Source organism: Indicator indicator, chromosome 21, assembly GCF_027791375.1.
Source record: "Indicator indicator isolate 239-I01 chromosome 21, UM_Iind_1.1, whole genome shotgun sequence".
Lineage (NCBI taxonomy): Eukaryota > Metazoa > Chordata > Aves > Piciformes > Indicatoridae > Indicator > Indicator indicator.
Genome location: NC_072030.1, coordinates 5,651,363 through 5,667,349, shown reverse-complemented (window position 1 = coordinate 5,667,349; position 15,987 = coordinate 5,651,363). Strand labels below are relative to the sequence as shown.

The window sequence follows — 15,987 nt, the reverse complement described above, 5'->3', positions numbered from 1 at the left end:
TTCAACTTCATTACACAGAATTTATTTTCACAGCTGTCCTATAAAGTAGCACTCTCTCTGGCTACGCCTACCTTAGGAGGCCAGCAGAAGATTCTCAAAGGGTAGAATCATAGAATCATACAATCAAGAAGGTTGAAAGAGACCTCAAAGATCATGGAGTCCAACCTGTCACCCTACACCTCATGACTATCTAAACCATGTCACCAAGTGCCACGTCCAATCCCCTCCTGAATACCTCCAGGGATGGTGACTCCACCACCTCCCTGGGCAGCCCATTCCAATGGCCAACCACTCTCTCTGTGAAGAACTTTCTCCTCACCCCCAGCTTAAACCTTCCCTGGCACAGCTTGAGACTGTGTCCTCTTGTTCTGGTGTTGGTTGCCTGGGAGAAGAGACCAACCCCCTCCTGGCTACAACCTCCCTTCAGGTAGTTGTAGACAGCAATGAGGTCACCCCTGAGCCTCCTCTTCTCCAGGCTAAACAGTCCAGCTCCCTCAGCCCCAACCATTTTGTCTGAGATCTTACACGCATGCCAGTGCATGTAAGACCATTTCTACTTTGGTTCTTCAGGCTGAATATTTCTTGACAGTCAAAGCACAATGTGCACTCTCAGAATCCATCTCCTGGCTTAGCCTGAAGAAATTCAGTCTGTGCACTGCAGTATGATCCACCTGCTTCAAGCAGGGACAATCAATACATTCTCCCAAAAGCAGATTCTTCACTTGAGAATTGAAAAAAGGAAATTCAACCTGACCATCTCACCATAATAAAATAATCCAGATGAATCTGCAAGTATTTTGTTAACTCTTGAAAATATTACAATGAAACACACCGATCTACGCAATACAAAGGAAGCCTAATAGCGTTTTAAAGCATGTGTACACTAGAAAGCTTTCTAAAGAAGGTACAAGTACTATAGTATTGAGGAAAAACCCCACACCAGTGATCACTAGGTGGGGCCAAGAGTTTAATACTTTAGAAATAAGTAGTTCACCTTCTATGAAGAAGCAATTTCCAATACGTCACTTTGTTGTCTTATACCTTCCCTGGATCACAGAATGTTCATGAAATCACAGTCCCTTTCAAAGAAGGGGCCTTGAAAGATCATCCAGTCCAACGCCCCTGCCAGAGCAGCATCACATAGCAGGTGCAGAGTGCATCTAGGCAGGTTTTCAATGTCTCCAGAGGAGACTCCACAACCTCTCTGGGCATCCTGCTCCAAGACTCTGTCACTTTCACAGGGAAAAAGTTTTTCCTTATGTTCACATGGAACTTTCTCTGCTCCAGCTTGTACTCCTTGTCCCTTGTCCTATCACTGAGCAGAGCCTGGGTCTGTCCTCCCGACACTGCCCTTCACATCTTTATAAATGTGAATGAGGTCGCCCCTCAGTCTCCTCTCCTCCAAGCTAAAGAGCCCCAGCTCCCTCAGCCTTTCCTCACAAGGGAGATGTTTCACTCCCTTCAGGATCTTTGTGGCTCTGTGCTGGACTCTGTCAAGCAGCTTCCTGAGGTCCTTCTTGAACTGAGGGGACTAGAACTGGGACACAATAGTCCAGATGTGGCCTCAGCAAGGCAGAGTAGAAGGGCAAGAGAACCTCTCTCAACCTACTAACCGTGTCCTTTCTAACACACACCAGGAGTCCCAGAATAATTGTTTGCTTATAAATTCAAGGCCACCAAAGAGGTCTGGATTCTATCTGACTAAAAAGATACTCATCTACAAAATTCTGCAGTGAAAAGAAGAGATAAACCCTTTGTACTCAAACAAAACATGCAGTGTGCACTCACTTCAGACTTCGCAACAGCAGCATCACTTGTTTTACACAGTGGCATCTGTCCAAACTTATAAAATGGTTAATGAGATCATATTTCTAGAAATATCAGAAATCTACAACTATTTTAACTAGAACCAAAATATGGATTAAAAGTGTTACCAATCTGAGGTCTTTTCCTCAGAAAAAAATTCAGTCACCAAAATACTAGCAAGTAACAGAATTATCACTGAGGAAACAAAGTTTCCACAAAACTTTTTCCTTTCTGCTCTTCTAGAAGTGACATCTTCTGAAAGAACATTCCCCATGTACACCAAAAGATGTGCAGCTTCTCACAGCCATTTAACAAGGACTTGACAGAATCACAGAAATGTTCAGGTTGGAAAAGACCCTCAGGATCATCAAGTCCAACCAATAACCCTACTCTACAAAGTTCATCCCTAAATATCCCCAAGCGCCACATCCGAATGACCTTTAAACACATCCAAGGTTGGCGACTCAACCACCTCCCTAGGCAGCACCAATGCCTGACCACTCTTTCTCTGATTTTTTTTTAATCTAATGTCCAGCCTAAACCTATCCTGTTACAGCTTGAGACCATTCCATCTTGTTCTATCACTAATTACCTGTGAGAAGAGACAAGTACCAACATCTCTACAACATCCTTTCAGGTAGTTGTAGAGAGTGATGAGGTCTCCCCTCAGCCTCCTTTTTCAAACTAAACAACCTCCTCAGCTCCTTCAGTTGCTCTTCATAAGATTTATTCTCCAGGCCCTTCCCCAGCTTCGTTGCCCTCCTCTGCACTTGCTCCAGCACCTCTTGTAGAGGTGGCCAAAACTGAACACAATACTTGAGGTGGGGCCTCACCAGTGCCAACTACAAGACTCATAATGAGACACAAAGCCTAACTACCTACCCCTGAATAATTCCATAGCATATAACTAGAACTATAAATTATTATATTTCTCAGTCCTAAGAGCTGTTTCTTTGGTTGACTCAACACATAGTTTACAATGGGTAAGGCTCCTGCATCCTCCCCATTTATCTCAAATCTGTTTATCACATCTATCACTATATTCTATCTAATGCATGCATAGATCAACCACGCAGAGAAATTACCATCTTTTTATTTTTGCGCAACTACCTCAGAATTTGCCTTTGATTCCTGTTAAACACACACAAATTAAAAAGGCATACTTGTTTTATATGCCTGCCAAAAGGCAAGGCTTTTAACATCATTTTAAATAAAATGGATTTTTAAAAAACATTGGCACGGTAAGCCACACTATAAAACTTGGTTACTTGTGGGATCACAACGAAGATTTGTTAGTAAAGAAATCTACTTGTAGAGAAATGCTGGAAGGGTTTTAATATTTCTCCAAATAAATTTAAAAACTGTGTACACTCAAAGTCACAGCTGGAAAAAAAAAACCCAAACATGTTGAAACATACACTTTGCTACTATTCACATGCAAATAAGACAATGCATCCCAGAACTAAGAAAATGTGAGGTCAAAACCAGTCCAAAATATTTTCACACTTTTATCAAGATAACTTTATACTATTGCAATTTAGTAAGAAGCATTAGACTTCAGCGTACCAGTAACCTTTCTTCCCTCTAATGAGAATTAAAAATATTTTACACAGACGTTCAGTTTCATATGGTAAATCAGACATATCTGGGTTTGAAATTAAAAGCACCTATTTTGATTTTGATAAATTGTTTACTAACTCCTGCTCACACAAGGGACAAATATTATCACAAACCTAGAGAACCAAACACTGCACACAGACAACTAGATACTCTGCAGCTCCTACCTCACATTCTGAAAAAAATTGAAATCTGTATTTGCATTCTGTTAATTCCACAAGGAACTCCAAAAATGAAAGATGACTATATATTCTAATCTCATCTCAGCTTCAGTCTGTAACTAAATACTGCCATATTATAATAAAAAATTATTTAACAATAACAAAGAAGTTAAAAAAAAAAAAAAGAAAAAGAACTTCTGGAAAATAAAAACCATCTGTAGCAAAAAGTTGTTGAGGTTGCCCTGTAGAGCAAAGCAATCATCCCAAGTTCCCTGCAGCAAGCTTCCAAACCTTGAAAACATATGCAAGGTAAACAAGCTTCCCAGATTTTTGCACCTATTATCAACAGGTGATACTGCCATGAAAAGTATGAGCTGCTACACTGTATAGATTAAGCCATGGATCTAGAGAAGCACAACTCCCATTCAAACGTTGTTCAAGTATGCAAGAGCTCAACTTGTCAATTAAAATATGATAAAAGGATTAAAAGGTTTTATGCCTTATGACATCACCATCCAGAAAATAAAGAGAACTGAAAAAAAAAAATAATCTTACAGTTCTGTATTTTTGCTAATGGTAACATACTACACCATACAAACTATTCTTTTCTAGTGTTTACTAGAAAGAAGAGAAAGAAGTAAATACACTACAAGGCAAAAACAAGCAAAAGTTCTGTCCTATCAGCTCTGCAAAAAGCTACCACATGTAAAAGCTGCAGTCTGATAGGTGGACTGTCATTTTTTCCAAAAGCACTTTTGAGATAATATTATAAAAAAGTTGTTTACACTCCAAGTTTAACAATCTGTATTACAAAACAAAACCCAGATAAATAGTTGGCATTTTGTAGGAAAACAACCTTCTCATATAACGCATTAAGTACAATATAAAATTATTTTCCAGCAGCAGTATATTCAAAAATTCAACCCTAATGCAACCATTATTACCCATTTTTCATCAGTACACCCACAGTGGATACCACTAAATTAAGCCAGTATACAGCTGCAGTATCTGGAAGATCACTGACTAGGTTTGCATATTCAAGCATTTCTCTATCAACCATCTCTACATCATTCCACACAGAGGAGAAAAAAAAAGATTCTTATGAATGATATTTTGAAGCATCCATCAATCATAATCACTCAATAGCCTCAAAATTAATTTCAAATATAATTTCTTCACAAGGGTTCCATTTTCTGATTACAGCTAAGTAACAGCAGTATTTCTCTAGGCAAGATACTCCTTTCTTTACTTTGGAACATTTTTTTGCATTAAAATGTTTAAGTAGCCTTTTTACCTCTTGTATAAAATCAGCAAAGGCCACAAAAGAATCACAACTGCACACCTTAACTTGTGATCTCGATTCTATGGAATATACTGGAATATTCCACATCCCCAGTTTATCTTGTAACACAGGGAGGCTTTCTCAGTCATCGATTGCTGGTCCTCCACAGAAGTCTGGCAAAAGCCCAGTCACTGGTAGACCACACCGGAAGCAAAGGGAGCTGTGTCCCAGACCCTCTGCTCTGCTCTACGCCAAGCAGCACTTCCAGCATAGCGTGAACCCTGGCAGCTGAACACTGCCTTTCACCTAACTGACTGAAACAGCCAAAAAGCTTACTGGGAGAACATTTTTTTTCCATGCAACAGAACAAAGATGAGCCCTTTTCCCTCTTTGTTCTCAGATCAGAGGTAAGAAAAGCAAACAAAAACCACCACCACCTGCCTCTGTCACCTGCTTTTAGACAGCTCCAGCAGGCCTCACTTCAGTATGCATTATTTACTTTACTCATTCTCCTAAGAGTAATGTTGTCTGGAATTAGATTTAATGACATTATGACTCAAGCACACCATTATTAACATTTCCATAGGAAATTAAACTTTCAATGTCTGAATGACTTCAGCTAATCACTAGACTTAGTAAGACAGAGACCATTTCCTCAGCTACCTCAGAAGAAACTTTTTTCCTCAATTATAAGTGAGGAGATATTTAAGATGTAATAAAAATTTTACAAAGTCTCAAATGAAAAATCTAATCCAGTCTTTAATATTTATGGTTAGCCATCCCAAAAACACCATGTACATGTTTCTGCTAAGTCTTGGCTGTCAAGAGCCTACAGCAGTTAGACATCAGGCAACAGACCTTTTTATAAAGAAGGAGCCTGAAACAGTACTAATTGATTTCAGTGTTGAAAACACAACTATTAGAAAAGTATTTTCCCAAGCTGCTGAGCACTGGCAAACACCACTGGAATACAAGACGATGTGCTCAGAAACTCTAGGAAGAAGAAAAAATATTCTAAACCAATAAATTAATAAAAAAATCAGATCATACATTTCAATGACTTCAACTACCCATTAACTTTAAACATCAAATCTGATAGTTAGTTTAACCTTTTAATTACCTCTTTATGCTGAACAAGTCTCTGCAAAGCTACTCGCAACAAGACTACCTTAAAAAAGAAAAAAACACCAAGAAAAGTAAGGAAAATAAAACATATTCTTATTGTGATCTTATACTCCTGGTAACATTTTGCGTGGTAGAGAAAATCTGTATTCCTGTTTGCAAACTGAAATTCAAATATTTAATAAGAAAGCTTAGCCAAAAGGTTGACTAAATAAGACACACAGTACTAGATGGGGAGGAAATGAGTGGCTACATATATTAATTATCACCCTTTCTGTGATCACAGGCTCACTCAAGTTAAAATTTAAAGGGCTCAGATTACTTTCTGGCAAATTTTATTAGTTTTCCCCAAGAGGTGCAAAGACTAATGCTGTCACAACAGAAAAGGAGAGCATATACAGCGTCATTACAAGCTGAGTCACCCAAAAGCATTGAATCTTGCTTTATTATAACACAACATCTTAAATAGTCTCCTGAAGCACTGTCATTTGTTATGTGATAGAGTGATAACAGTGAGCTAACCCAGTATTACAATAAAATGAAATCTGGTGCAGAGTAGTTCTCAGTAGGCAGACCAGCTTCCCTTGCTGGTTTCTTTGGATAGCAGCTGCAGGCTTCCCCTCTATTGCAATAGAGAAAGACGCAGAAGAAGTTGGTGAGAGCTGCCTTGTTGCTGTGGCTGATGGTAACATTTAGCCATGCCTCCTGAGAGCCATGCTGCAGGTGGGAAGAAGAGGTGGTCAGGCAGATGTCCAACCAAATTACAACCAAAAGATTCTTCCTGTGCAGCTTATAGCCAGGAATTTACTCTTTCCCTCCGTCCAAGTGTCTTAGTTAGTTTCTCTATAACAAGCAAAACCTTGACGTACAAAACAGTAAAATCTGAAGGGACTTCTTCCCTATGTCTCATTTGTATCTTGCCATCATTCACATCCAATACCTGAGCATTTTTCATTTCCTGGTACCACACAGCAGTACCATCTTCAAAAGAGACAACAGTTATGCAGTGTTCTAAGATAAATCATATGCGGCTTAATTCAGCTCTTATTAGTGCATGTATGATCCCTGTATATTTGGGGAGCCCACTAAAGACATCAAAGCAGAAAATTCCAGATGCTTCAGAGCACGACTGGGCTTTCTCTTAACTGACAAACTGGTCATTAGCACCATCTCCTGTCTTGTTTTCTTCCTTGTCCCCTTCTTTCTCTCACCTAGTGATGGAACTCATCCAGAGGCAGATACTGTACAACTTGTATGACATTTGCTGGCTTCACACAGTCAAATAACACTTCTCCTAACTTGAGACATTTTTATTTGGACTGTTTGTCTTAGTTAAGTTAAGGAACTTAAGCAAATGGAACTTAACCAAATCCCCATGTAAACACTACCATCAGAAAGAGAGATAATATTATTACTTTAAATAATAATAGATATTTGAGGGACTATCCTGTGCATATCTTAACCAAAGATTATTTTTGAAAGCACATGGAACATGACTTCTATTTTCATGCACTACCTTCACACACTAACTTCACCCTAAAAATCCCTTTTAAAGTATGATTTTAGCCAAATATGTTAAACAGTGCTCTCTATTGGATGAGATTCCAGCTAAAAAGTTTTCTATTACACCACAGAAAATGAATAAACTTGGCACACATATGCATTCTACCCACATTTTACGACACATGTCCCTACACAGCTGTGATCTGAAACCTGGCTAGTCTATTCCATAAACTCACAATACACACAACCAGGCAATCAGGCAAGACAAAGGGGAATGAAAGGGTACACAGGAATTCCATGATCATAAAAATTACAGAATTGTTTCAGTTGGAAAAGATCTTCAAGATCATTGAGTTCAATCACCATCGAACTCTCCCAAGTTTGGTACCAAACCATGTCCCTTCAACACCTCCAGGGATGGGAACCCTATCACCTCCTCACAAGCCTATGGAATCCTTTCAGTGAAGGTCTCCCCTTAGCATGCATCCATTTCTCCAGAGTGAATAACCCCTATTCCCTCAGACGCTCCTCACAAGACCTGCTCTCCAGACCCTTCACCAGATTTGTTGCCCTCCTCTGCACCTATTAGAGCATCTCAATATCTTTGTTGCAGTGATGGCCCCAAAACTGAACCCAGGACTCAAGGTGTGGCCTCACTAGCGCTGATACATTAGGAAGAACTTCCTCCCCATGAAGGATGTTGAAGTAACTCTCAACACCCCCCAGAAACACTTAAGTATCACAGAAAATTGTGTTCTGTAATTCCCAGAGTATTTTCAGAATTTCTCTATGTTCATTTATTGCCTCTTCCAGGATCTTTCTTCCTCCTTTACAACTGGCCTTGTCTTTATCAATCACCACATAAATCACTGTGCTGCTGCCACAGTAAAATTGACCACACATTTTGCATATGGAAAACTATTTTCAGCATGCTTCCACAAAAAAACCTGAAGTTGTTTCTACAATAAAGAACACTAAATAAATCACTGGCTTTATGGCATCTACTCCCATTTTACAAGTCCAGTAGAAAATAGGCTAAAATGGTAAAAAAAGTTATGTCCATAGAGTGTTGTGCTTTTTTCCCCAAACAATTATTTCAGCATTTACCTCATGATGTAATTAATATTCCATGCCAAGCTTGGTATTTTGGTTGCATCCTACAAAATATCTCATATGACTTGAAACTCACAATTATTTTTTTCAGGTCCCTTTTCAACTCCTGTTTATATTGGACATTCTGCAGGAAACTTGGATTTTGAGAGTCTTTAGCATAAATGGGTTGTTCCAGCTATCAACTACTTATAGATGGCTTTGGAAATCTTACGATAAATACACCGGCATAGCCAGAGAACTATTTATACACCACGATCCTTGGAAACTCTTCTCACGAAACAGAAGTCCACTCTGCGGGGGGGCTGTACAGAGAAAGGTTAACTTTGTCCTTAAGACCTTACTCAGTATAAGGCAGAAAAGAAAAGGAATTGACATATGACAAGGATGTAAAGAAACTAAAGACAATTTCAGAGCAAAAGACTCCGGTTTTGCACAGCAGTGGTCTACTTCAGCTTCCTTTGCATGCCGTCTATTACTCAACTACTAGTTCAGAGAAAAAGAAGGAAAAAAGGATGCACCAGATCAGCAGCATCCAACAGCAGCAACAGAACTTCAGGAGGTGAATGGTTACTGTCTTCACACTAACTGTGGAGCTCAAGCAAAAGACCAATCCTTGACTATCAGCAACATCTTATTGTTATTTTGGAAGACCAAGCTCATACTCTCTCAGCCGAAAAATAATCATTTAACATTTCGGTGCAGGAAAATAGTAGCTATCCCAAGAACAATGAACTATGTACATGAAAGAAAAGCTTGTGGCAAAGTAGGATGTTTTTAATATGTCTCTTTCAAGAAGCTAGGTATCACACATAATTTCTAAGACAAACAGGATACTCACTTCAATGAAAATAAGATTGCAAAAATAATCTGAATAATTTTATGAAGAATCAAGGAGGGTCTCTCTGCAAGAAGTCCCAGCTCACTCAAAAAAATCTGGCTGGAGAAAATTAACTGCTTTCTTTTTCTTTAGACACAAATTAATATAATGAAATCATCTGATATTAACTCTGTTTCTGGTGAATCATTTAAACACTGGAGAAAAGGAAATGGTCTCATTCATTCTTTCTTACCTCAAATTTGACCCTTTAATTTTTAAAAAACTTCGAGAACTATCTTAAACCAAGTAATATTCCTAGAGCTTACTATATTTTTATTTTAGTTTGTTCTAGACTGCAATTAACAGAAAGCTATAGATCTCATCAGATTAAAGGCTTCCCCATAAAAACTGAGTTGGGTACAGCTCTTTTTGTTCTAGGTGCAGTCTAAATATTATATATGTAAGTGGGCTGTTAGCACTGCAGTACTATCAGAATAGTTTACTACAGCTCTGTAATCTGTAAGAACCTTTATTTTAAGACATCTGTAAGAATAATTACAATTTCAAGGTTTCATCCCATGGCATTCATACTAGAACTCAGTAATAAAATTCTTTTTCATATCACAATAGCCATATGATGTGGAAGAGATCCACATCCCTAGTTAGGAGGCAAGTGACTGTTGCAAAGCAAAAAGTACGATGCAAATTGGGAAAAAAATATTTTGGATGTCCAAAGCTATTCATTCTGAAAATACCTTTGGTTCTTTGCTACCTTTAAAGTTTAAGAGAACACAGAAAATTCAAGCTGTCCAGACAACCACAGAAACACTGGTAAAGTATACGTGAAGAACATTAGCAGACTCAGAAGACTAAAATGTAGTTTAGTCAATACAGTAAACTTAAAGAGGAAATTGCTTGTGTGTGGATTTACTGCAACAGACTTTCATTGAGGAGAAGTGAGGTAGATCAGTAAAAACTAATTTGTACAACATGCTTCAAAGACAAGACTACTACAGGGACTTTGTAGAAAACAAGCTCTGAGGCAATAAAAAGAAGATTCAAAGGTAAGTGGAAATACTAATTGCTTAAACCCCTGACAAACAAATTCCACAAAGGACACAGTGCACAAGAATCACAGAATGTTTGGGTGGGAAGAGACCTTTAAAGATCATCCTGTCCAACTTCCTCCACTGAGCTGGGATACCTGCAACTAGATCAGGTCCAACCTAACCAGCAATGTTTCCACAAATGGGGCACCTATCACCTCTCTGCAACTCGTGTCAGTGTTTGACCACTGTCAATGTAAACCAATTCTTTGTCCATTGAACTGTCCACTCAACAAATCTATCTCTCTCCAACTGAGAGACAAGGATGTTGGGAGGGACTGTGTAAAAGGCTTTAAAAAATTTCAGATAGATGATATCTATAGCTTTTCCCTTGTCCACTGATGCAGACATTCCAGGAGGAGCGACTAATATTCAGTAGGAAGGTACTAACATCTTTATCTCATCTGTGACTCACTCTTCAGTAACATGTATTTTCTCAGGAACCTCTATCAGTAAAATTAAAATCCCATTGACTGACCAAAGCCATAGGAAGAATCATGTCTTTCTAATTGGATTTTCTTTATATTGGCGACTCCTTGTCTTAGGACACAACAAGAAATAGAGGCCTAAATCATCTTTTTTAGAACAAAGATCATAACTGTGTTAAAGCTGACTAAAGGAAATCTTCATGTGTGCAGGAAAAAAGTAGAAAAACAAAATCCAAGATCAGAAGATTACTTTCCCTGCCCACATAATAAAGGAAGTGTTCATGGACTGCCCAATCATAACTTTAAAAACGTAAATTGGTATGACAGACTCAGTTCTTCATCCATGTTAACAAACTGTACCACCATTCACATCGCTGAGAAACAATCTGAATCTGTATTCTAAATTTCACTGATGCTTACTTTAGCAAGACTCAGTTAACACATGACAGCCTTTTGCACACTACTTATTTTCAAAACTTGGCTTCAGCAAGTGCTGCCAATATACATTTACTCTGCCTTTTAAAAAAAGAAGGGAAGTGCTGTTTTCATTTTCAGTTGTGCCAGACAGGTTAACCAGATTATAAATGCTTCTGTTCAGGCTAACACAGTTCTGCTTAGATTTGTCATTACTGGTTCACCACTAACTCAGCAATCCACAAAACCATGTATATGCAGACCTAAAAAAAATCCTACCCCAATAATTAACTATTTTACATTCATAAATATTTAAATTGTCAAAAAGTCTTCATGGAGAACAATAGTTACTCTCCATAGTTTATAACCATAAACAGAATTTATTTTGCAGGTTCCGTTGCCAAATAACTTTTGGGATTCTTTTACATCAGCAAACGCAATAGTATCACAACCGAAAAAATATTTTGCGTACAGCATCGTATTTTATGTTTACTTACGATGTGAAACTTTCATCATTGTTCTGACATCTGAATGAAATCTGACCTTGAAATTCCTTACGTACTTCACTAGTTTAGGTATCCTCAACAGCAGGATACATGTAAGAGTGATGTGTGTATTACACTACTTGGACTCTTTGAATTTCAAAACACTTAAAATGATACATTATCTTCCCGATTAAAGAAGCTGACAGAAGGCAATGCAACAAGGTTTGACTCCAATTTTTTTGTTCCCTGACTTCACCTCAAGCTCACTATATCACTTTGCCTCTCTTGAAGGATGCTGTCTGAGTGAAAATAAACATACACACGCTTTGAACTTTCTACCTCTTTATGCATCAGTCTTTGTAATAAAAATACATATTCATAAGCCTAAATTAGTAAGATGCAATGAAGCTAGCATACAAAAGCACTAAAATCGTAGATGAAAGCATCTCAAATGTGAAAATCATTGAAGTACTTGTGTAAGAAATCTTTTTGATGCACCATCATATTTAAGATCCCTCAGATGAAAACTATTTCACTCTGTATCACTTTTGTTAAAGGAGTATGCAACAGTAGACTTAGATGGCATATACCAGTACAACCTAAGACATCAACACTGCAGTGTAGAGAAATCTAGGCTAATCCAGATACCAAGAGGAATCTACTCACAGTATTGCAGGCAACTAAAACCATTTGTAATACTTCCACATCATTGATGCTTAGCTGTTTTTGGTACTACACAATGCCATTCTATAACTACTGTATAAGCATATCCCAAGGAAAGATAGTGCCTCAAACAAAGTGAAACCATGGAAGTAACTGCCTCAGAAGAAGGCATGACAGTGACGGCTTTTAAAGCCTACATACTTACTACCTCTTCTACAAAAGGAATAGAGGTCTTCACACGTTAAGGACATAACCATAAATGAGAACTCCCTGCTACTCTTAGTACTTAACACAACTCTAGAAATACACAAAGGCCAAAGAGACAAGCACAAAAGCAAAAGATTATTCAAATTCTTACTACAGTTGTAGCAAATGCTTATTCAAAGATTCAGGCAGTTGGCAGATTGTTAGGATCTTGAATACAAAGCCTTAATTGCAAAACAATTCAGAGCCTTTAAAATGCATAATCGATTCTTAAACAGCATCCCTTTATTCCTGTAAAGAAAAGTTATTCCTACATTGCACAATTTTTTTCTGCTACTGAATCACAAATGTCTATCATTTAACTCACCTGGCCTGGCTGGGGGGATAAAAAATTAACAACCTCCTCCAGCATCACTGGTATGTGCAATCTTCCAACATTACTGTTTTCTGTCCTTTGAGGCAAATCTTCAGTTTCACATTTGTGGAGAGTTTGTTCTTTTACCTCAGAGTCAGAAAGCTTTTTTGCTGAAGAATGGATCCTTCTGGGCAAAGTAGTCACGTTTATTGATTTCAGTTTTAAATTGCGCAGAAACAAACATTTGTAAACTTGGCAGAGACACTGAGATAACATTTTGGAGTTGATCAACCTATAAAAACAGATGTTGGTAATTACTTCAAAGTAAATATTTATAACAGTAGGCTTGTTTAAAAAAATAATGCAGAAACGATGTAAGCAAAGCATTACACAGTGCAAGATGGGCAGTTTTATAGACATGCTAGCAAAAAGTGACAATCTCTTACTTTGCTTTCAGAATTTAAATGTTATCTAACAATCAACCATATTCAAGCAACAATAGTTTCCTTTTCATAACGAACACTTTCTTTTCCTTTTCACTGCCACAACTCTGATAGCATTAGTGTCTCAGAGATGCTAATGTTAAATGATGAACCAAATCCGAACACAACCAAAAGGGTAACTTTACTTTCACATTGTTCCCCTTTGTTTTGCCAAACATGAGACAGCTGCTCTGAACAGCAATGCTTTGGATGCCAAGTTTTCCATATTTCTAGTTAAAATAGAAATAGACAAATCAAATACCGCAGTTGTATTAAAAACAGTATTATAACTTCATGTTACATCTGTAGTAAAAACGTGGTTTTCATCATGCATTACACCAAGCACAGCCAGAGGCAAGAAATCCCCAGAGTATAACTGAAATAATACTCAAAACCCTAGAAGCATCAAAGTGGTTAGCTACGTAGCTTGTCTTTTAACTACACAGAGAACTGATTTTTTCCTCTGCCCAAAAGACTCCAAAATCAAGTCACTAACCTAGTAGTAGAAGGCTGCATGACTTCAGCAAATTTTTGCCTTCCATAAAGAAAAAAGAATTGAAAATGTAGCAAAGATGATAAGGATTTGTATCTTCACTTACAGAGTCAAGACCCCGTTTAATACTGCACCCCACTCATTCCAGCCATGGAGGCAAATTGCAAAATTTGAAAAAATTCATATTTCATTTATGTCATTAATAGAAGATAAACTTTATTTTAACCATCAGATTTTTATTACTGCTTTGCTTGGATTTACATAACCAAAAGCTTCATACATTTTGTCTGCATGGGTAAGAGCATGTGAACTCCTCACCTCTGGGAAGTTTTTCTCCTGATGATTTAAGCCCCATCTTGCCAGTATTTCCCCTTGCCTCAAATCTGAAAGTGCATTTCTCTCTAACCTTACACAGACACACTAAAGCCCTGAGGTTTTGCAACGAACCACAGTAACTCCACAGAAGATACTTCATGAACGGGATGAAGACCAACCATCACCATCCTGCTCACACTGTTCTGCACTGGTATAAGCCCAGGAGACATTTAACACCAGGAACACACTTTCTTTACAACCAATCTCATTATACACCCCCCAGATTTTTTTTTCCCCTTAGTAGAGCGTACTTTCTTACAGCACACATCTTCAATAGCATTCGGACACGGTTAGAAGCAGCCGCCTCCAGAACAGAACTTGCAGTGCAGCAAACAGTAAAGCCAGAACAAAAACGCGACTCCATAACGCGCTTTAGCGGAAGCGAACCATGAAGCGGCAAGCAGCCCAAAGTGGTGAGGCAGGAGAAAAGAGTCTTAAGGCTACTCCCCGCACCCCACTCAGGCCAGGCCGACAAGAAACAGACTACTGCCGGGGTTGAAGCTGCCCGTCAGGCCCAGGAGAAAGGAACCCTCATCTCAGGCTCAGCCACTGCCCCCCAACTCCTACTCTCAACACCGTCCTCCCCACACGCACCTTACCGCACCTCCCCTCCACATAGGCCGCCCCCCGCCTCAACTCCCTCTGCAACAGACTCAGAAAAGTAGAAAACACCGCCCAGTTGTAGGGGACCTTCTACTTCCGCTTCACCCTGGCGAGGCCAACCACTCCGGAGATACCCCCACTCCCCAGCAACAACTGCCTACAGCCTCCACGAGGTGTAAGTGGGAATGAGCCTTATGGGCGAGCGCGGCCTGCGGAACGCCACGACCCAGGTGAGGCCACCAGGCCCCAACTGCAGCTGAGCCGGCGCGACCGTTACACCCCACGCGCTTACCGTCGGCGCCGTCGCGCTGATGACGAAACGAGGCGGTGGCCAATGAGAAAGCGCGTGGGGGGGCGAGCGCTTGTATTTGAATTTGGCGGCCGCGGCAAAGAGCGGTTTGTGCAGGCGCAGCGGGCGGGTGAGTGGCGACCCAGGATGGATTTTCACTGGGGCATGGCCTCGGCCATGGTTTACGGAAGAGAGAGTTCTCTGTGGTGGGATGAGGAGCGGGTCGTGAAGGCAGGTTTGAGCTAGGCTTTGGCACCCCTCTCGTTTTCTGCTCATCTGTCTTTGTGTGTCTTCCGCGGTACGGCCTAGCTGTGGCTGTGTGTTCCTTACGCCAGTGGCTGAGAACGTGGCGGGGAACTGAGGGAGAGAAAATGTGTGTTGAGGCTAAAGAAGTGTCACCAAGCGCGTTTACTATGAAGGTTACTGTCCGTTGTTAAGATCGAGCGACCTTCAGTTATCAGTAAGGATGGCCCATTAGAAAGAAATCTTATTTTAATATCTGTGGGATGCGTGCCTGTTATTCGTGCAAATTGTGCTGAGGCAAATCCCCCTTTGTCTTTCTAAACTGAAAGGCAGGGTGGCTAAACCGGTAGCTCAAAGCAGATAGGCCGCAACTCTGCGTTTAACTGAAAGACAAGAAAAACAGCTCACTTCGGTCTGCAGAAACCT

The 15,987-nt window shown here is 39.5% G+C and overlaps 1 protein-coding gene across 1 annotated transcript in view; it reads right to left on the bottom strand.

Annotated features, from left to right (window-relative positions):
- METTL15 (methyltransferase like 15) overlaps window positions 1–13,496 on the bottom strand; it is a 68,677-nt gene extending 55,181 nt beyond the window's left edge. Inside the window, exon 1 of the mRNA XM_054390744.1 lies at window positions 13,089–13,496. Within this exon, the coding sequence (XP_054246719.1) occupies window positions 13,089–13,496 (408 nt within the window). The remainder of the gene's footprint in view (window positions 1–13,088) is intronic.
- Between the last annotated feature and the right edge of the window lie 2,491 nt (window positions 13,497–15,987).